Source organism: Mauremys mutica, chromosome 11 (genome assembly GCF_020497125.1).
Source record: "Mauremys mutica isolate MM-2020 ecotype Southern chromosome 11, ASM2049712v1, whole genome shotgun sequence".
NCBI lineage: Eukaryota > Metazoa > Chordata > Testudines > Geoemydidae > Mauremys > Mauremys mutica.
Genome location: NC_059082.1, coordinates 12,636,756 through 12,659,526, shown reverse-complemented (window position 1 = coordinate 12,659,526; position 22,771 = coordinate 12,636,756). Strand labels below are relative to the sequence as shown.

At 44.6% G+C, this 22,771-nt stretch overlaps 1 protein-coding gene and 1 long non-coding RNA gene across 7 annotated transcripts in view; one reads left to right on the top strand and one right to left on the bottom strand.

Annotated features, from left to right (window-relative positions):
- Positions 1–22,771, top strand: part of SV2B (synaptic vesicle glycoprotein 2B) — a 51,224-nt gene that overhangs the window by 16,529 nt on the left and 11,924 nt on the right. For 2 of the 6 annotated variants that reach the window (XM_044980653.1, XM_044980654.1), the window contains exons 3-9: positions 9,812–9,992; positions 12,170–12,321; positions 14,853–14,986; positions 15,950–16,039; positions 18,224–18,334; positions 19,205–19,293; positions 20,735–20,899. In XM_044980653.1, the coding sequence (XP_044836588.1) occupies positions 9,812–9,992; positions 12,170–12,321; positions 14,853–14,986; positions 15,950–16,039; positions 18,224–18,334; positions 19,205–19,293; positions 20,735–20,899 (922 nt within the window). Of the gene's footprint in view, positions 1–9,811; positions 9,993–12,169; positions 12,322–14,852; positions 14,987–15,949; positions 16,040–17,467; positions 17,543–17,573; positions 17,891–18,223; positions 18,335–19,204; positions 19,294–20,734; positions 20,900–22,771 lie in introns of those variants that run through there. The other 4 variants (XM_044980657.1, XM_044980658.1, XM_044980655.1 and 1 more) reach the window with 4 other exon arrangements.
- On the bottom strand, positions 15,004–17,400 carry LOC123344437. Its single transcript, XR_006572551.1, has 3 exons — positions 17,327–17,400; positions 16,898–16,977; positions 15,004–16,316 (listed from the first exon to the last, which is right to left on the bottom strand). It is a non-coding gene; the product is annotated as an uncharacterized LOC123344437 (long non-coding RNA).

Below are 22,771 nucleotides of genomic sequence, written 5' to 3'. Positions count from 1 at the left end.
GTGGGTTCCTAAATCCACCTTTGCTTTGACTTTGCAGAATTCCCTCAGAATTCCCAGCAGCCACAAATCACTCACGGCTAGTTTATGTGTGTTCCCCCCTCCCTTTGAATAGGAAAATCCCATTGTTATTATTTTAAGTGTGGTGACTCATTTTTTAACTGGTAGGGTAAGTCATTTTAAATGGTAGGTGAGCTATCTCCAGTTCTGTTTATTCAACAAAGCAAATGCTATATGAACCAATGGGAATTTTCTTTCTGTATCATTTGATTGCCATTTTCCAGGGCAATGAGATCTATAGATAAAGCAGCAACTATCCTACAAGCAAAAGCACATAGGAAATATCAGGAACCGAAAAGGCCATCCGACCCAACATACCTACCTTTTGTTTGGCTATTTTATTCATATCTTCTGTTTGTTCAGTGTACCCTGCCCCCAAACTTCTGTAAGAGCAAATCTACTCCAGGGAATGTTACTCCTTTGCGTGAAATCATTCTGCCTGAGTTCCCTATTTATTCCCAGGTCCTTAGGACCATAGGTAAAATTTTCAAAAGCCCCTACTTGACTTAAGAGCCTGCATCTCATTGACTTCCAACGTCCCATTTTCAAAAGTGATTTTGCCCCATAGGAATCTAAGTCACTCTGGTAATTTTGAAAATTTTACCTTATATCTTTTGGTTTCTGAAACTAGGACAGTTTGTCTCTAACAACTTTGCTGGAATATTATAATAGTAATAATAAATTAATAAGCACTTAGCATAGCATAGTATTGTATCCATCCTTTCTTATTCATAGATTCATAGAGTTTAAGGCCAGAAGGGATCATTGTGATTGTCTTGCACAACACAGGTGATGGACTTTCTACAGAAGCCAAAAGAATTTCTTAATTTGGAAACTGATGATGGCACCTCAAAGTTTTCCTCTTTTTCAATGGGAACAAACCCAATGACTTTACATTTTCTGCATAGCTACAGCTGGTTGAATTATTCATAACCAAGAGTTTATTCTTTGAATTTCACCTTTTTCTTTTGACAAATATTTTCTGAGCAGATTGCATTCTTCTCACATGTATTCATTATTTTATATTAGTCACAGCATAATGGCTGCAAATAATGATTGTTCTCCAAATTGCTTGACAGCTGTTACATTTAATACCCAACATCTCTGCTTCTTTAGTTAGTTTTGCTTAGAATCATAGAATATCAGGGTTGGAAGGGACCTCAGGAGGTCATCTAGTCCAACCCCCTGCTCAAAGCAGGACCAATCCTCAAATGGCATCCTCAAGGATTGAACTCACAACCCTGGGTTTAGGTCACACAACATACTTCTGTCCCTGCTGGATGACCATAACTTTTGGAATTAGGTTTCTGGTGTGAACTTTCAAGTTTCCAAATTAAAAATTGGTTTCCAGTGAATAGCCTTTTATATTTTCATAACATTTGCTATTTCATTGGACATTCCTGACAGTAAATTTGTTCCCTAGAATATTCTATGAAGGGAAAAAACAGGAAGAACACAGTAGAAGGAACTTAGTTTCAAAATCTGATCAAATTATTTTGTCCAGTTCTGCTTATTATTTAGATTTCCAATACCTAATACAGGTGTTGGCAACCTTTGGCACACAGCTCGCCAGGGTAAGAGCCCTGGTGGGCTGGGCCATTTTGTGTACCTGCCGCATCCGCAAGTTCAGCCGATCGCGGCTCCCACTGGAAGCAGTTTGCCGCTCCATGCCACTGGGGGCTGCGGGAAGCTGCGGCCAACACATCCCTCGGCCCGCGCTGTTTTCCGTGGCCCCCATTGGCCTGGAGCGGTGAACCTGCGGACGCGGCAGATAAACAAACTGGCCTAGCCCGCCAGGGTGCTTACCCTGGCGAGCTGCGTGCCAAAGGTTGCCAACCCTGACCTAATATCATGCTTGTTTCCTTTTGGAGGTAATAGAATTGTTGCTGTGGGACCATGCTCACAATATTCCAGAAGGGATTTAACACACAATGGTTTTAGAAAGTAACAATATTACCTCTTTCATATCCCCTACGTCAATATCTAATTTGCCTTTTCGGCTGCAGTGGTATATGGACTGGGTCCATGATTTCCATTATCAGTAATCCCTAAATCCCTTTGGTGCACAGCACTCTGGATGACAGTCCCACTAGGCTGTCATTCCGCAGGCTGGTTTCTTCTGCACAGACTAATTAATGACTGTACCTTTGTTGAGGCTGATCATCATTTGCTCAGTCACCTAAGTAGCTGTGATTCCTTTGGATTTTGGCTGCTCTGATCCTTACTTGCTTTTCCTTCTGTTTTGTATCTTTTACAAAACTGGTGATCTTCTTTCCGTAGCCTCATCCAGATCATGTAGCCTTTCTGTAACTGGCCTCCTGCACAACTCCCCCAGAAGAAAAACATGGGGCACATTTTGGAAAAGAATAGTAAATGATGAATATCATTCATCGTTGTAGGATGTCCATCCAGGAAAATTGCTATTAGTACATTTTCTTTCCTTTACTTGTTCTGGCACTTACCGGTGGAGTATTTTAGTGCAGGTGCCTAAATGAAGGTTTTATGATGTTGGCTAGAGCATGTAGTCTTCACAAAAGGACACTCCCCCCAACTGTCCATCATAATAAATAATTCCCTTGATTTCATTTCAGCTGTGGAGTGGGTTGTACTGTAACTGACCACCAGTTCCTTAGAAACCAGTGAAGTGGTTTGCCTCTGATAGCCACTGAAGTGATGGCTGCAGTTCTTGATTGTTTGAAGGTTTTGGGGGCTGGCTTACCCATTGCCACTGCTTTACAAGACTCAATAAAAAAGTCTGAAACTAAAAAGAAGCCACTTCCACTGAGTTATGTTTTGCAACACTAATCAATAGCTTTAATGTACCTTACATAGAACTCATCTTAACAAATGCTGTATCACAGAGCAATAACCTTGGGGCCCACCTTTAGCTTGGGTTTCTGAGCTCAGAATCTGATCTGTTCTTCAGCTACAATAGCAGCTCCAGGCTCCTTCTTGGGCTGCTTCTTCATGTGCAGTTGTTGCCCCTTTAAATCCTCCCCCCTCCCCCATAAAGCTGCCAATCACTGACACCAGCCATGCAATTAATTCAAATCCTATCACTGATTAGAAATAACACTATCGGCCAAATCCTGCTCTGGCCCCAAACCAAGCAAAGATACACCTGTGAACAGATGTTTGCCCTTCTCTCCTTCCTGGAGCTAAGTACCTTCAACTTGGTCGGAGCAACTGCTGTTGCCGAAATTGACCTCTGTGCACTGGAGTTTGGAAACCAGGATTTGGCACAAGGAGGCCTGACTACAAGTCTCCTCTATTCCCTTAGATGATATCCTGAGGCACTAGGGCAATGAGCCTCAGTTCAGCCCTTGGGGAGCAAAGGATGCCAATACAGCGCACATGCACGATGTAGAGATTGTTGCAGACTGACAGTTTGCACCTGCAGTGTGTCTGTGGTCACCAGCTGTGGTGCACAAGGCACCTCAATATCTGCTTCTGCATCACACAGGCTAATACAGGATCAGCTCCTTTGTTAATAAAATAAGGAAATGAGTCCTGATGCTTTTGCAGATCTCTCTCAATATTATCACTCCTCTAACAAAGCTCTGAAGTCCACCCAGGTCTCTTGTTAGCAGAAAGAGAGGAAGCAGCATTTGCTTCAGTCCAAATGGCTGAGTCAGACAGTTTATCACAAAGGGGGACTTCCATAAAATATCCAGAGTATTGGAGCAGTTGCTCATTCACTCTGAGCTGGGCGGCTGCTGAATAACAAATACCCCCCAGGGCTGGGCACCTGGCTCCCACGCCCTCAGTCGGGATATTCAGTTATAATAATAATAGATCACTGGCTACAAGAAAGGAGTCTTGCAGGTTAGAATGCAGCAACCGCCTCCTGAGCAGATTCATTTTTGTTGCTGTTGTTTTTAAGAAGCTTTGGATGAACAGCTGCCAACCTGGATTTTCCCGGCAGAAAACAATTAACCCTGCCTGATCATTCATTTTTAATCTGGATGCAGGAACGTGGGCTTAGTGGTGCTGCATGAACATCCCTTATTCTGTTGGTCAGATTTATCAGCAGGATAGGTGACTGTGACACACCAGCCAACATGCCCAGGATGTGCAGCCACTTCCCTCTCCTGGATGGAATCAGAGCAGCTGCAGCTTGTGGGGTTAGTGCAGGGGTTGGCAACCTTTGGCACGCAGGTCGCTAGGGTAAGCACCGTGGTGGGCCGGGCCGGTTTGTTTACCTGCCCAGTCTGCAGGTTCGGCTGATTGCGGCTCCCACTGGCCACAGTTTGCTGTCCCAGACCAATGGGGGAAGCAGGAAGCGGTGGCCAGCACATCCCTTGTCCCGTGCTGCTTCCCGCCACCCCGATTGGCCTGGGACAGTGAACCACGGCCAGTGGGAGCTGCGATCGGCCGAACCTATGGACGCGGCAGGTAAACAAACTGGCCCAGCCCACCAGGGTGCTTACCCTGGTGAGCCGCGTGCCAAAGGTTGCCAACCCCTGGATTAGAGTGTCTCCCAGTGGCTAGTGTAAAAGTCCTAGCCCACATGGCAGCCCCTGGAGATTCGCCTTCATTATGATTTTGGGTATTGTATGTATTGCTGCGGTGTCTTCCAAATCTCTAATTTTAGGGAACGTGGCAGAGGCCTGTGTTTGTGGAGAGAGTGGCCCTGAGTTCCCATGCCATGTGCATGCACTTTTTCTGGCTGCCATGCTGTCTGTAGCCAAGATGGATGAGGTCATATCAATATATTTTATTGGACCAACTTTTGTTGATGAGAGAGACACGCTTTCGAGCTACACAGAGCTTTGCTTCGGGTCTGGGAAAGGTACTAAGAGTGTCACAGCTACATACAAGGTCCAACAGATAGTTTAGCATAAGTAGTTAGCACATACTCTAAGGCAGTGTTTCCCATACTTGGGACGCCGCTTGTGTAGGGAAAGCCCCTGGTGGGCCGGGCCACAAGTCTGGCCAATTGCGGCTGCCACTAGCTGCGGTTCGCTGCTCCAGGCCAATGGGAGTTGTGGGAACCTTCCCCTACACAAGCGGAGTCCCAAGTTTGGGAAACACTGCTCTAAAGGACCAGTCAAAGTGAAGTGGCCTGTTAGAATATGTGTTAACTGCTTATACTATTGCTTGTCTAACCAATCAACATGGATGGAATTTTGAATAGCAAATATGCTCAGCGAACTGTTTGTGATCAAGCCACAGAATGAAAAAGAATAATTGGAACAAAAAATGTTGAACAAATTCATACGATGAATACACGAAAGGAAATTATGATTAGGTCATGGAAACTCTGTGAACAGAGAAAGAAAACTAAATAATTTACTGTGAGTTAATCCCGCAGCTCTAGTTAGGGGATGTCAGTGTTTTCAGTCGTATGTACTTTCCCAAGATCTGATTAACATATGCCACACACAAAAATAGGCTATTTACAATCCAGAAGAATATTGGAGTTGACTGTGCCAGATGCTGCCCTTCATCAATCCTCTGCCGAATGGTTGAATGGTGCCTGCAGTCATCAGCTTAAGTCAAGTCATGTATGTATTGCAAGAATGTTCATTACTGTTCCCTGGTCTCCCACTGACAAGTTTTTTTGGACAGGAGGTTTTACACATCATAGGACCAGTTCCTGAGAAGCACCGGTAACTCTCAGTGGAGACAGGCTTTGACTCAGGGTGAGGGCTGAACCTTTAAAGGGTCAGAATTTTTCTTTAGCTTGGCCTATGAAAGGACACTTTTACCAGAACCTCTTTGGTCTAGAAACAGGGCTGTAAATCATAGAAATGTTGGGCTGGAAGGGACCTCAAGAGGTCATGCAGTCCAGCCCCCTGCGCTGAGGCAGGATTAGGTAGATCTAGACCATCTCTGACAGGCGTTTGTTTAACCTGTTCTTAAAAACCTCCAATGATGGAGATTCCACAACCTCCCTCGGTAACCTGTTCAAGTGCTTAGCTATTCTTCCAGTTACAAACTTTTTCCTAAAAGCCAACCTAAATCTCCCTTGCTGCAAACAAAGCCGATTGCTTCTAATCCTACCCTTGGTGGACATGGAGAATAATTAATCATTGTCCTCTTTATGAGAACCTTTTAGACATTTGCAGACTATTATGTCCCCCCTCAGCCTTCTCTTCTCTAGACTAACATAGTACACATTTCCCAAACATCTTCTCATTTTTTTGTTGCTCTCCTCTGGACTCTCTCCAATTTGTTGACATCCTTCTTAAAGTGTGGTGCTCAAAACTAGACACAGTACTCCAGCTGATGCCTCACCAGTGCTAAGTAGCATGGGACAATTACCTCCTGTCTTACACATGCCACTCCTAACACATCCCAGAATAACAGAATCTCACAGTATCAGCCCCCTGAGCCATATATAGGCACTTAAATGGGAACGGGCTGGTTGTTGGGGGGATTCTGAGCACCTTCATCTCTTTGTCTCCAGCAGGAGTTGTGGGTGCTTGCCCAGTGGAGTGTCTGACTTTGGGTCCCAGCTCACAGAGGTCCCAGGGAATCAAGAGGCTTGTCTCATGGAGCTTCATCTGGGATACCATCCACATGTTTATCTTATGAGCATCTCAGTGCCAATCTGTTTGCACATCACTCTTGGTGCAAGACGGGTTGGGCTGAGTTTCCCTCTAGATGTTTCACCAGTGGCTCAGTGATAGCAATGTTGCATCACAATTAAGGGAAATTAGTTTGCCTTTTCTGTTTTAAAATGTTACTGGCCGATGTAATCTGGACAATTTTATAGATAGAGAGATGGCAAACTGCAAAATCATGGCCATTCCCAGATTTACAGGTGGGACTGTTACTGCAGTGGCTGATCAAAGCACACCAGAGGTGGGTAGAGTGCTCTGGGAACCAAAAAGAATGTCTGCTGGAATTGAGGATGCTCATTGCTTGCTGAATTATTAACAGTGTCCAATCAGTAGCCTCCATTTTGGGGCTGATTTTTTAGTCCTGGTTGGTTGGTTGGTTGGGTTTTCTATCACTAATCTGTCAGTAGGATGAAGGTCAGTTCACCTTCCTTCACTTGGCCCTGGGTGTTCTGTCTCGCACTCCTGGGAGAAAATTAAAAAAGAGGAAGATAAACAGTTTGGTAACTTTGCAAATCCATTTTCTCCCATGGCCCACCGGGTCCTTGGGTTCTCACATGAAATTGCCAGTAAAACATACCATTCCTGATACTCCTAAACTATTCTGTGACTCAATAACTTGAAGATGACAACCCACTGGGGGGGAGCTTTGGGCCCCACGTCCAATTTATTAGCCATATAGCTGCTGATGCTGTAATGTTCTTCATGGAGGTGCTGCCTGGACACCACAGACTCAGCATGCTTACAGGTCCATCAGAACATATGATGAAAATCTACTTAGTCACCAGACATTTCACTCAGGACTGTTGGAGTTGCAGCAGCACAGTTACACAGCAGCAAATGAACTACTTGAAAGGCCACATCCTCAGCGAGTGTAAGTCAGTGGAATGACATTGATTTCAATGGAATAACACTGATTGATAGCAGATGACTACCTGACCCAAGTGTCTAGGCATGTCCACACCACCTCTGGGATTATTGAAAGAGACACTTGGGCAACTGTTCCTGGCTGATCACCTCCCGTATTGCATCTTCCATTGATTAAGAATTAATATAGGGAATTTGCTAATAGAGAAAGTTAAATCAAAGATCCGAAAGCTGGAAACCAGACCAAGCCATGACTTGTTGCGTTCACAGACTCTGTCCATTGGTTTCCTGCTGCTGGACTGACATCACCAAATGTTCTCTCCTTATAGCTAAACAAATCTAACTCTACCTGATCAATTTTTCCAGCCCCTCAGGCACTGATACGCACTGTATGTAATCAGATTTAAATGCTTAACATCTGATCCTGCTGTCCTTACATGAGCAAAATGCCTGCTGGCCTGAGTGGGCATTTTGCCAGCAAAAGGACTTCGGGATGGGGCCCTTAATCTGAATATTCTATTTCCTCGCTGAAATCAGTGGATCTTAAAAAAATGAGGTGGGGTTGGAACATGGATGAGTTGGTGGGACTTGATCTTAGCTCTTCATTTGGTCCCGTTGTTGGTAGTATCAGCAGAGTGGCCAAGGACTGAATGGGTCTTGGAGTCTGAATTGCCCTTCTTTCCAGGTGAGAGTTAAGAGGCACATGGTGCCTAGGATTGAGGATGCTACTGCACAGAATACCTGTTTCAGGGGTGAATCAATTCTTTCTTCTCAATCCAGCACTTTCAGCCAGCACTAAAACTTTCTTTTCAAAGAACCAGTGTTTGAAAGCTGAAGTCAGACAAATTCAAGTTAGAAATAAGACACACTTTTTTAACAGCCAGGATAATTAACCGTTGGAGCAAGCTGCCAAGGGAAGTGGTGGATTCTCCATCTCTCAAAGTCTTCAGATCAAGGCAAATATGCCTTAGTCAAACATATCGTTGGGATCAATACAGTAGTAACTAGCTGAAATTCTATGATCTGTTATTCAGGAGGTCAGACTAAATGATCTAATGGTCTCTTCTAGTCTCAGAAGTCTATGTCTCTATGAAATACAGAGAGGAAAGGAGATGATATACTTATAGGGGCACTCGGATGAAATATGTAACTTGCAAAGAAATTTTCCATTCCTTTAGCTCTCCCTCTGTCCTCTCCCGGTTGCCTGAGTTATCATCAACTGCCACACAGCACCCCTCCCTGTGCTCGCTCAGCACCAGTTGCACTGCGAGGGGTTAGTAGATGTAAGATGTCAGACTCCTGTTGTGCAGTTAGTGGCATACAGCAGGGACACGTGCATTCTAAGCTGCTTATGCCTGGCTCTGGCTGATGTGCCTGGGATGTGCTAGGGAAGAGATGGCTGTGGGCTTGGTCAAATGAGACAGCTCCTGAGGATTTTTGGGGGGGGGGAATGAGATCTCACTTGAAGCTGAGTAAATCGGGTGTTTGTTGTTACCTGGAATTGAGTCAGAGGAGAGTCTGAGAAAAATAACAACACTCAGTCCTAATATCAGCCCTGGGAGGCAGGCATCATTATCATGGTTGTACAGATGGACACACTGAGGCTGGGAGAAACTCAAGGACACAGGATGAATTGGTGGCAGAAGCACAAGTAGAATTCAGGCATTCCTGGCCTCTAGCCTCATGCTCAGACCACTCAGCCACACTGACTCCCTAGAAAGCAGTTCCTGGAAATAATAAACAGCCAGTTGCCTGAGGGGTTTATGTTTGAGAGCTGGGCCTACCCTGTTTGCAAAATATTATTATTCATAATGATCATTTTGTATCCTGAGAGCACCCACTATGTGCCGGAACTTTCCAAACAAATATGATTGCAGGTTCCTTCAGACTCATGGGACTTTGAAAGTCTAAGGGTTGGAAAAGCGACATAAGATGACTCCCTCTGAAGTAGCCTGAGGTACCATTTTAGATGTCACCAGTGGGCGTACTCCTCCTGAAAGCTGATGACTGACTTTACAGCTCCTAGAAATTTGATTCTCAGATGAGGATGTATGAGCCCATCACTAGCACTTGGTGAAGCAACTTTGGCCTGACTGGTATCTGGCAAAGGGTGCTGTTTCGCTCAAGTAGAAACTGAATGTGTCAGACACTGACAGGAATTCAGGCTGGTGAAGTATTTCAATAATTGCCTTGATTGGTGGCAGTTTGGGATTTGTGAGGAAGTGCTCGAAACGTTGGATATGTGTGCATTATCGACCTAATTGCCCTGTATTGCACATGTGAGAGGATGTCACTCAGCTCCCTGTCTTTCTTTCCTCTAGGGCTGATAGTCTACCTGGGAATGATGGTGGGAGCTGTCATTTGGGGTGGCCTGGCAGATAAACTGGGAAGGAAGAAATGCCTCATCATATCACTCGCAATCAACGCTGCCTTTGCATTCCTCTCCTCCTTCGTCCAAGGATATGGATTCTTCCTCTTCTGCCGCCTTATCTCCGGCCTCGGGTGGGTAACACTCTCTTTAGTTCCTCAGCTCCAGGCTGAGGTTTAAGATGGGAGAACCCTTTGTGCTAGATGAAACTGCACAATGATTTGGGATTGCCAGCTGAGAAAATGGAAGGATTGACTGGACAGGTTCTACACAGCATGTTTGTGTTCTAAATAAAATGTTCACATCACCCTGGAAGGATCTAGAGCAGGGGTGGCCAGCCTGAGCCTGAGAAGGAGCCAGCATTTACCAATATACATTGCCAAAAAGCCACAGTAACACATCAGCAACCCCTCAATCAGCTCCCCCCACCCCTGGCTCCCAGTGCTACCCACCCACCGGCAGCCCCACCGATCAGCGCCTCCCCCTCCCTCCCAGCACATCCCAATCAGCTGTTTCGTGGTGTGCAGGAGGCTCTGGGGAGAGGCGGGAAGAGTGAGGGCACGGCAGGCTCAGGGGAGGGGGCATGGAAGGGTGGAGTGGAGGCAGGGCCTGTGGCAGAGCCAGGGGTTGAGCAGTGAGCTCCCCCACACCCCTGGCACATTGGAAAGTTGGTGCCTGTAGCTCCAGCCCCAGAGTCGGTGCCCATAGAAGGAGCCGCATGTTAACTTCTGAAGAGCCGCATGTGGCTCCAGAGCCACAAGTTGGCCACCCCTGACCTAGAGCCAGCCAGGGAGAAGGCACTAGACAAGGGGGATTATATAATGTATTTTTCCTTAAACGAAACAATTTAATGCTTGGAAAATTGACTGTCAGATAGTCTGAGGTCTTAGCCAGAAAACAGGTGCATAAAAGGAAGCAACGGCATCCGTTCACCACTTCAGGATAAGATACCTCAAAGTTGACCTCAGAGAACTCAATCACTGAAATCTCAGTCTCCCTGCTGAAAGTGTGAACACGGGTGCAATGTAGTCTCTTGTCTATACTAGGACCTGTACTGAGATCTCTACCCATTTCATAGGCATGGAACAACAGTAAGTTGGTAACTTTCAGTCACGACTGACCTGCTCTGAATTTGAATAGGTGATTTAGAGGTGAAAGGATCTGTAGCTCTCCCAAGCCATACAGTCTCCCAAATTGCTGATACAATGGTATGGCTTGGCTTATACAAAGCATCAGGAAGACACTTTGGGCAAAGGCAGAATTCCAGAGCTCACTCTTTATAATTTTCCATGTTATTAATAAGGAGCGAGGGGAGGGCCCATACCCTCTCATTTATAGTCATTTGGAACTTTGCCTTTTAAAAGGGAAGCTTTTGTTCAGGAGAGAGAACTTGTATTAAACCTTTGACAAGAGGCTGCAGATTTCATTCCCAACTTATGCTAATTAAACCAGGAATGACTCCACTGATGTCAGTAAGGTTACACTGTGCCTGTGATAAGTGAATTTGGGCCCATGGCCAAGATTTTCAAAAGTGCCCAGTGATTTTCAATGCCTGGCTCGAGACACATTGAGAGGGACTGATTTTCACAAGGACTGAACACTGAATTTGTGCAACTCAGACCGTTTATGGTGTCTCTGTTTGGACACCCCCAAATGGAGGCACCTCAAATCATTTGAAAACATTGGCCCATTTTAAAATTGTTAATTCCAAAATGTTTTGTAGAACTTCAGAAACATTTCCAAAAGCTCATGCAATCCCAGCACTCCTTGGCTCCTTCCATCTCTGAGTCATGAGGCAGCTGAGCTACTCTGATGAGATGGTGCAGGGGATGGGGAAGGGGTATTGAAGAATGGGTCCTCCCTTGGGGTGGACTGGGTCAAATGTGGCTGGAGTCACTAGCAACCAAAGGCTGTTATTGCCTGTGCAGTCCTCCAGTTTCCTAGGGCACAAGCATCCAAATCACAAATGCTCTGCCGAGCATATCCATGTCCCCTCGAGGCCAGGTTAATTCACTTTGTTAAAATGGGAAAGCAAAATCAACTTCCTGCTCGTGACAAGCTTCCTGTGCATCCTTCATGTTTAAGAACAACCTGGGATGGGGAGCTTGATATTCTTCTTTCATGACTCCCTAAGTAGAGAGTCTGTGAATTCCCGTGAGTTCCAGAAAGAAAGGCTACCCTCCTACTACAGGGCTGTAACTCTAGAGACCTTTACTGTAAACGAATCCAAACCTATGAGGCTCCAGATGTGCTGGTGACACCTGTTTGGCAAAATCCTTTATTCTTCCCATGTGGTGTTTTCTCTCCTCAGCATCGGGGGATCCCTCCCCATCGTCTTTGCTTATTTCTCTGAATTCCTATCTCGTGAGAAGAGGGGGGAACACCTGAGTTGGCTTTGCATGTTCTGGATGATCGGTGGCATTTATGCCTCTGCAATGGCTTGGAGCATCATTCCACACTATGGTAACTGCTTTGTGCTTTCGGTTACAGATAACGTCACATCCACACCACCCCTGTGCACACAGATATAAGGACTTACAGTTAGTGCATGGCAAGCTGGACTGTACATCTACAGTGCACTAGCCTGCTGCAAACTAACTGCCTGCGTGGACTTTGCCACTGTGCACTACAAATTCCATAGTGCACTTCGACCTACTCCCGTTTCAAATTGGCGTCGATTAAAGTGCACTATGGAAATCTTCATGCCTGGTAGTGGGGCCCACATGGCCAGTTAGTGCTTGGCAGGCTAGTACGTTGTCAAATTACACCCCAGCTTGCTGTGCACTAACTGTTAGTATAGACTTGCCCTCTCTCATTAACAACACCGCCCCCCCCATCTGGTGGGCTATCGATTCTTAACATGATCTGTTGCAAGTTAGCCCTGCAGCTTCTGTGGTGTGTAAAACCAGAGTCAGACACGCTTGTACCAGCTGCAAGCAAACTCACCCCTGCCATCCTGGAACTTTCAAATCTCACCTGCCTTTTTAGATAATCAGTGGAATTCATCCTGCAAGTCAGGACATCCCTAGCAGGACAGGAAGGATTGTCTGGCTCTAGCATTATAGATGCTATTGTGATTGGGGCACCAGTGATAGAGAGAACTTGATTGATTGATACTTAGGTAGGGTGATGGCTCCTTTGTGATAAAAGCCTCTAATACAGCAGACCTTTGGTACTGCAGATTATAAATACTGGCCTCTCTCTATGAACGGTCAAACCCAGGACCACAAATCCCTGAATTTGGGGATAGTTTGACTCAGGTAACCTCATGGCTTGTGTCCATGTTGACTGCAGAGCTGAGCTAAGCAATTATCAATAAATTGTAACTCTGCTGAACACTAACATCGGGGCCAAGGGCAAAGCAGCACATTATTAAGGTCAGCACATCCCACCATGTCTTAGCCAGATACCAGTGTATTTGGGGTAATTTTTGGCTGTGAATATGTCTCCCTAAAACCTAAATTTGCTGGGATCACATCTGATTTCTACTGATTTTCCCACGGTGTTGAATATGGTAGAGGGAAAGGACTCTGAAATGTACATTACTACTATGAGGAACAAAAACCTGCATGTCACATGGTTTTCCTGGTCATTCATTTGCATCACCTAGGAAAACATCAGACTGTCAGTATCTATTGAGATAGATTAATTCCCCTAGTATCCAGTCTTGCCAGCTGTTTGCAAAATCCTGTTTGAGAAAAGTAGGACAGTCCAAAATGATCACGAAGAGGGACTATAATATCTATCCATCCACCCACCCATCCAAGCTAAAACTACCCTCTGTATTTAGAAACCTTCAAGTTTTGGCCAGAAACAGGCTGTTGGAACAGACATGTAAATTAGAGTGAAATGGTGTCAGGCTAGAGCACATACATTATTTGCAAACATGGTTTTAAAACCCAATCCTTTAAAGGGTAATATTTAAATTTTGCAGATGGTCAACATTGTCTATGTCACATGTTTGAGCATCTGAGTCCCGTGCTGTATGTTTTTTTCCTTTCCAGTATCCCTTTGTTCCATATTGTTTTGGAACTCAATTGAACGTGTGTAGCATTGTGGTTCATACAATTCTCATCTCTGCAAAAGCTGTAACTTGTTTATTTCACTATTATGAGCCAGAGTATATTATAAAGAAACATTTGAAACAAACATCCTCACTGAGATCTGACTGTGGGAAGGCAAACTGAGAAAGAAAGAAATTTGATTCATGATCTTTTTTGTGTGTCTTTGATTAAAGTTTGATTGATTGCACTCCCCAAAAACTTGCTTTGGTCAAGCTGCCATTTGAGTTTTAAAGTGTCTGTAGTGCTCTCAGCCTCCCTTGTGCCCTTTGTTTGGTGACTCTGTGGCCTGGGCAGAGCATGAGAGAGAGCCCAGAGTGAGGTGTAGCCTAAATGCAGCACTAGAAGCAAGGATCTCCTGAGTTTGAACCCCAGCTCAGATGCTGATTTTGTATGTTCTGGGGAAATCATTTTGCTTGCCTGCCCCTCTTCCTCCTCTGTAAAATGAGAACTAACACTTCCCTTACAGATTTGTTGTCAGGCTGTCTCGTAAGTGCTCTGGAAATCAGAAAAGGGCTACACATTAGAAATTCTCTGTAATGTTATGTAAGGAGGCCACAGAAGTGTAATAAAATATACCAGTGGATCCCATGTGACCCTTGCTAGGTTCTCTCTCATCCTTAGTTTCATTGCATAGCTCACTTGCAGCATGATTTCTAAACTTAAAGATAAAGGAAGATTTTTAAAAGGCAGGAACTTCTTAATAACCGATTCCATTGACTGTGCTGAGCACAAACCCATAGGCTGTTACCCATCTGACTGTCTGATGGAGTCCACAAAAGAATTTGTTACCAGGCATAATAAATCTTTCATCAGATGGGACTCTGTCAGCCTACCACCATCTTGCACAGAGCCCATACGGTCCAGTGAGTATCTGAGAGAGAAATCTGACTAGGTGGACAGAATTTTCACTCTGGCTTTTGTTGTTCATAGGCTGGGGTTTCAGCATGGGAACCAAGTACCACTTCCACAGCTGGAGGGTATTTGTAATCGTCTGTGTTCTGCCCTGTATCTCTTCACTGGTGGCACTTAAATTCATGCCGGAAAGTCCACGGTTTTTGCTAGAGGTAAGATGACTCATCTGAAAACTGTACTCCAATATCAATTAACAAAGGAGACCTGGTCTTCGCGTGTTTCTGGCTGTCTCTTCACTGCCCTCTCCCCAGCCCCCTGGCCACATACCCACATGTTGGCTTGCCAGTTTCATTTAAAACTTAAGAGACTCTCTGTATTAAGGTGCTAATCACAGAGTACTTTCATCGTATCACTTTTTAATGTTGACATCCGCATCGAACAACAAGCAAAATGCAGACACCTGAGATTCATAAACCCATCAAAGGGTTTGTGTACCTGATTAAAACACAAGCATGTACCCTTTGGGAATTTAAATAGTAGAGCTGAGCAGGAAGAGGAGTGAAGGGCAAGAAATAGACGCAGGATAAAATACATGGGGGGTTGGATCTCAGACCAGCAGAGGAAGTGTACTACTCACACAGCTGAAGGGACAGCATATAATTATTTATTGTTATCACCTTGCACTTATTGTACATAGCACCTTTTACCTGAGGCTCTCAAAGCAGCTGACATACACGGATTAAACCTCAGACCCCACCGTGATGTAGGTAAGTATTATTTATTCCCATTTTATAGATGGAACAACTGAGGCACATCGACTTGCCCAAGGTTAAACAGCAAGTTATTAGCAGAGCTGGGAAGAGAACCATGTCTCCTGACATACCCTCTGCTTAGCCTGGAGACAACACTTTGCCTAACTCCCACCTCCCAAATAATAATTATGGAGTGGTTTCCTTCTTCTACCACAAAACTACTGCACAGTCAGCAAATATAAACCTTGATGGTTCAGCCTTCTGCCCTCCGCTTCTCCCTCCTCAACACACGATGTGGCACGGCACTGCTCCGTTACACCTGGGCCTCCAAAGCTGGTTCTCTGTGTCATTTTTAAAACCACATGACTGGAGACCATAGTATTTAATGGCTGACTTGAGATGTTCTTCCCTTGGTGTTTCCAGATAGGTAAACATGATGAAGCCTGGATGATTCTCAAGCAAGTTCATGATACCAACATGCGGGCCAAGGGGGAGCCAGAGAGGGTGTTTACGGTGGGTGTGGTTTCCTTCTGGAAAGCAGTAATACTGTGGTAAAGGGGTCACTGGCTCATGGGAGCCTTCATATGCCAGGTGTTGGTTTGGAATCTGCTTTAGTAGGCACCAGAGCTGCCTTATTCTCCCCCTGTGGTTTCCAGCTTCTCACACACTATGTGACCTCCAGCAGCCAGGAAGGAGAATGGGAAATGATAAGGACTGCACACTTCAGGCCATACACCAGCCTTGTTTTGCGGTGCTCAATCCCAGGAAAGTCGGTGGGAGTTGTATATGCCTGGGGATAAAGCACAGTGGATAGCCCAGCGGCTTTCCAGTTATACTCAGACATCTAATTGCTCTGTTCTAGGAGCAAAGTAAATGAGAGGGACATTACTCATGTGGGAAATCCGGATGACTCCTTTCTTCATTCCAGCTTCTAATCAAACTCTGATTAAGCTCCATGTACTCCCTAATGAGCTTCCCAAATCCCATCTGCCTGGTAGCCTGCCTTTAATCTCTCCGGAGGAAAGTGAGGTGAATGATTATTACGCCCTGGGCCAATGCTCAGAGTGAAAAATTTGAACTGGGCAGAATCTAATTCAGTGAGTTTAGAGAAGGCGTGTGGTGGGGTTAATTGTAAATCGCAGTGAGTGTGTTGTAAACAGTAGTGCACCCGCTAGGGAATGCTCCTTGAATTAGGTTGTTATGTCAGAGAAGGCACATACCCTTAAAGACAGGAGGGAGGGAAGAAAAATTTGGCTGCAGAATTCAGCTTTATGGTGCAAAAAGCCCGATTAACTGGTAAGAGGAGTTATGGAGGAACACTGTCCATAATGAATGAGCCCATCAATAATACAAGAGATTAATTTACTGTACCTCCAAGTGTGCTAAGACTCCAGGGTCAGAAAATGGCTTAATGAGCCTGAGCTATTTCCAGGGCACAAGCTATTCGACTGCTGTGAAATAAAAAGGAAGAAAGGAAGTTGTCTGCTCCTCTAAAACTGGGGTGGTCAGTCATGCTGCAGATCTATAAGCTGTGGCAAACAGGACGCTGCATGTTTCAGATGCTCTCCCCTCTGCTGCATGCCCCTTATTAAGGAACTGTCCCCACCTCCCACCTTTAATATAGAGCAGCAGTCTCAATCCACACCAGCTTCTCTCCTACTTGCACTGGGATAAGCTGGGCACATTCATATTGTAATGTGAGACTGACCATCCTCAAGGATTTAGGGCCCTCTGAGCCAATGCTGCTCTTGGATTAAAACCATGTATTGTCTATCACTCCTGTGTCAAATCCACGTATACCTGCTCCTGCATCTGATGATCCTAAAGGCTCCTGTTTGGACTCAGTCAGTCAAACTATACTGCACTCATGAACACTTATTATTCCAGCTAATGATGTCATATTTGCTATATGTCATAATGGTCTGAAATATTGTACTTCAGATCTGGAGTTTGGCTGTTGAATCAAGATTTACTGAAACCTCCTGGCACAGACAGGCAATGAGCTCTCCTTGCCTTGTACTTTCCACGTGAAGTTATATTTTGCTAATTGGCCAGCAGGAGCCAGTCAGTCATGCACCAGCTGTTACTGGGACAATTCCCAGATCTGACATTTAAACAGTTCCTGTCAGGAGAACATAGACACTGTCTTATCGAGTTGGGTGAATCATTCATACTGAATGAATTATTCAGTGAATTTCACCTCTTTTTCTGCATGTGAACAGATTGTGATTTTCTTGAATATGTTCTTTACTCAAAATACTTTCTGTGACTGATTCCTAGGTTATAACCCATTCAGGAGCACTTACTTACAAGTATTCAATATTCAAAATTCAGGCTATTTTGATTGGACAAATTAGTCATATGGTATGTTTCTGTTCCCTGATTGGATGAGTTTTCTGATGCAAACATACACATTTATGCACTCAGAACTGACTTTCCACAAATGTTCTTCCATTGGCACTTAAAATGTGCTGTGTTAGAGAATGCTTTTGCCAGTTGCATTTGAGAAAAGAGAACATGAAAGCAGTTGAAGCAAGTTTGTTTAAAACTGTATTAACTATTCACTGAAAGTTTTAGCAGTAATTGTCAGCTCTAATTACCGGGCAGATTCTTAAAGGCATCAAGATCACATAGTGTATGTGTGTTAGCTTAACGTGTCCAGGGTCAATTGCTGAAACTTTGGTTTGTGTTTTTCAGGTCGCCCACATCAAAACTCCAAAGCAAATAGATGAGTTTATTGAAATCCAGAGCTCAACAGGGTCATGGTACCAGCGCTGGTTGGTCAGAATCATGACCACATTAAAACAGGTATGGAGCATGAGGACCGTCCCACAAGAGCTTTTGATGTGTTGAGATTCTGATTCACATTCACAACATCCCTCGGGTTACTATGTAGGATAAATGGGCCTGGGTTCTGGTAGCATTTGCTATACTCCTCCACCCCATCTCTTCTTAACCCAAGCCACCAACGAGTTCCTGAACTGATTAGCTTAACTGATATACTGTATATGGCTAAAGGAAGACCTCAAGGTCAGACCACAGCACACAAGTATCTGATTTCCCTTCCACTTGCATGAACACTCTGCTGGTCAAACCTAACAGAGAATACTATCCCCAGTGAATGAATTAAAATTCTGTCTGTTTAATGATGCTGTTTGCTAAGGCAGAGTCTCCAGGATTATAATATAAACATTTTGGCCAGCTATGGATTTCACACCTGCCATTCTACTGCCCACCACACCTGCCCAGAACTTCACAGCAGCTGTGGGGTTAAACCTAGATTCTTAGGCTCCAGAAGCACAAGCTCCTGCCACTTGAAGTAAAGAAGAATCTCCCTTAGTTGTTAGCAGTCTAGGTTCTATGAGACACAAGGAAGCAGCTCCAGATCCATTTAGTGGAGGGCAGTGTCACATGTACACACTAGCCAGCTCATTATAGATATGCTTATACTGAAGGATACTGGAGCAAAGCTTCACGAACATTGTCCCCTCAGGTCCTCATATGTATCTCATGAAATATAGTTTGGAACAAACACTGGGATCTAAACAGATCATCCATCTTCCTTAAATGAGCTCTCTTCATTGTTAATATTAAATTCATGACCTGGTCAGAAATGAATCTTTCAAGATCTCTGCTGGGATTTCTCTGTGTGACTGACCTCTTCCCATGGATTTGTAGGTCTGGGACAACCTGTTGTATTGCTTGACAGCCCAGTACAAGATGAATACACTGATTCTGGCTATGGTTTGGTTTTCAATGGCCTTTAGGTAAGTCACTTCTGTAACTTTCTCAAGAAACAGTAGCCATCTGAGGGCTTAGTTGTTGCAGTCAGGGTCCATCTACAATGAAATGTGCTCTCAGCTTTTGTGGGATTAACTGCATAGAAATAAATTGTTACGAAAATCAAATTTTGCCCCCTTGATCCTATTTTAAAGAGTCAGAGCCGTGGTCTGCTAAGTATCTATATTTTACTCAGTGATATAACTGCCCATAACAGAGAGTTTAATATACCTTGAACAAACCAGGCCATGGGGAAGAAGAATTGGTAGCCTTTTACTTCTAGGTCCCTTGTCTGAATCCTGTCTATATTAGTAGTGTCGAAAAGTAATTGCTACCAGCTGGCTGGCTGTTCATTGGTCTGTGTCAACTAAGTGGGTGGATCTCAGTCCACTTAAGAACAAATTAGTGTTCACACTATGGACACCACCCCCTGATCTGGTGATAAAGATGAGCAAATCGTTTATAATAAAAAAATGTCTTTCTGTTCATAGAACATCTGTGAATGGATCATGGCTTTCTTGAATACAACCATGATTCAAAAATATTAGAAAAAATGTTAGATGATTTTCTTAAGCTCTGTGGCATGTACTATGCTGTTTAATTGTGATTAGTCACATACAGCACATGGTGTAGTTTCTGATCCTTGTGCAGATTAATGTAATTTATGGTCGGGCTTCTGGTGTGAATGCTCGTGGGAAGTGAATTTACAATTCTCTTTTGCAGAGAATTAGGGAATGTGTGGTTAACCTTTGCTTTCCACAAGGAGCCATGCTAATGCAACGTGATTGCACTTGCTCCAGAAAGTGAATGCAAAAGAACCACAGACACAAAAAAGTGAATTTGTTAACAAAATTGGAATTCAATATATATAGAATATATTTACTGTATTTACTCATCTCTTGTTGGCACCAATGGTGCCTTCTTCATTGGCAACCTCAACTGATAATTCAAGGGCTGAGAATTCCCTAGAGACTGAACTACACCTCTACCCCAATATAACGCTGCCCTCGGGAGCCAAAAAATCATACCGCGTTATAGGTGAAACCACGTTATATCGAACTTGCTTTGATCCACCGGAGCGTGCAGCCCCGCCCCCTGGAGCGCTGCTTTACCACTTTATATCTGAATTTGTGTTATATCGGGTCGCGTTATATCGGGGTAGAGGTGTACCTGCTTGTCACTTAAGGCAGTTGGTCCCTCCAAGGCAGGTTTTGCCATTGCCCATGACATTCCTGTGCTGTGGATAAATGGAAGACTTTGCTCTCCAGTCTGTCAATCTGACACTTTTCCCCAGCACTAAATTTACCTAAAAGCACTGTCAGAGAACCAAAAATTAGAGCTGCTTACAAGTCAGATATTGTGCAGGGCCAACACCAAAATATGTGTAAACTTTATCCTGAACATACCCCTTTCCTCTCCTTGCTGCAGTTACTATGGCCTTACTGTCTGGTTCCCTGACATGATCCGATATCTCCAGAATGAGGAGTATGAATCCCGACTCAAAATCTTCCATCAGGAACATGTAACGCACGTCACCATAAACTTCACACTGGAAAACCAGATCCATAGGAATGGGGTATTTCTCAATATTAAGTAAGTGAATGTAACCTGATTTCCTTTATATCTGGGGGATGAGGGCATATGGTTCAATAAAACATGGCACATATCATTTCAGGAGAAAGAGATGAAATTTTCAAGCATTTGAATGCTCCCCAGGCTTTACCTCATACTAGTAAGGGGTAGCAGTGGATTGGACATTCTAGATCAGGGATCGGCAACCTTTGGCATGCAGCCCACCAGGGAAAGCCCCTGGCGGGCCGGGCCAGTTTGTTTACCTGCAGCGTCTGCAGTTTCGGCTGATTGCAGCTCCCACTGGCCGCGGTTCACTGTCCCCGGCCAATGGGGGCTGCGGGAAGCAGCACAGGCCAAGGGATGTATTGGCTGCCCTTCCCGCAGCCCACATTGGCCTGGAGCGGCGAACTGTGGCCAGTGGGAGCTGCGATCGGCCGAACCTGTGTGCCAGAGGTTGCTGATCCCTGTTCTAGATCATTACCAGTATGGGAATGTTGGTGATCACCAGTTCACGACTCTCTGAAGTTTTAGAATACAGCCAGTTTTTCAAACTAATCAGACAGTGCAAATTGGGTAATTACCTGGGCAAGTTGCCAGTTAAGCATGTTTACTGTTTGTACACACAGTTATCTGATTTAAGCATGCAGTTACAATAACTGCATGCAGAAATTAGACATGCATTTCTACTCAAAACACATACCGAACTTGTTTGAAATCTTGGCCATTAAGTTGCCATCCCGTAGCAAGGCAGTCTAGCATTTAGTGGTACTGTATAAATAGGGCCCTCAGCATCAGGTGTGTCTTATGGTCCCTTTCATGTCATGCTGTCAACTTCCTAGGAAATCTAATTGCTCTTGAGGCTGGGGCCAGTCTAAAGGAAGATTTAGGGCCAGGCAGAGAGGAATGACAGTCTAGTGGTTAACATTCTATCCTGTGACCCGTGAGACCCAAGTTAAAGTCCCTGATCTGCCACAGACTTCCCATATAACCTGGGGTGAGTCACTCAATCTCTCTTTGTCTCAGTTCCCTATCTGTACAATGGGAGCAATAGCACTGCCTTACCTCTTGGGATGATGTGAAGATAAATCCATTAAAAGATTGTGAGGAGCCCTTGAGGGCCATAGAAGTACCTCAGATAGACTGTGTCAGGTCCTACTTATGCCATCTGTAATTGCCATGCTTATAGTATTTGTGCCAGCAGTGCGTGTGGTCTGATCTCTTGGATACACTCCTGGGGAGACACGGTGCCACAAAGGGTATGGCCAGGGATGAGGAAAAGGTGGGCCCATGATCCTATCTCAATTCTTTACCATCAGGCTGGCAGCAACAAGGGTGTGCATAAGCACTTCTGGTCTGAAAACACACACGTGTGGATTTGAAACTCACTTTCAATGAATCCTCTTGCCTGTTACTGTGACATCTGTTTTCAGCATATATGTTTTGCCAGTTGAACTTAGTCATTTGAGAAAGATAAACCCCAAGCCCGCAGTAAAGCCATGCACACAGCCAATGCAACATTATGTAAATTAAGAGTGGAAGGAATATTTGTAGGACCCATCTTTTTGCATTATTCACCCAGCTAGGCAAAACCCTCATTTTGTGGGAAACACCACCTGCAAACCCATGGAGTATCAAGGGCCGCTTTCTACAGATCGTGTGCTCTTTCTACTCTGCTCTCTCTACACCCCACCCCATTTATCCACACCTACAGTCCTAAAGAAGTGTGTTTGAGGAATTCCTTTCCCAGAATTCGTCTCCTAACAGGCTCACATGTCCTCCTGATGGGACCTTCTTCATCTGGGACCAGTGCATGTGGAGTCAGAGCATGTGGGATTGCTCTCTTGGGCCTCTTTGGATCCAGAGGTGGCTTTCTTCTCTTTCCTTAGGACACAC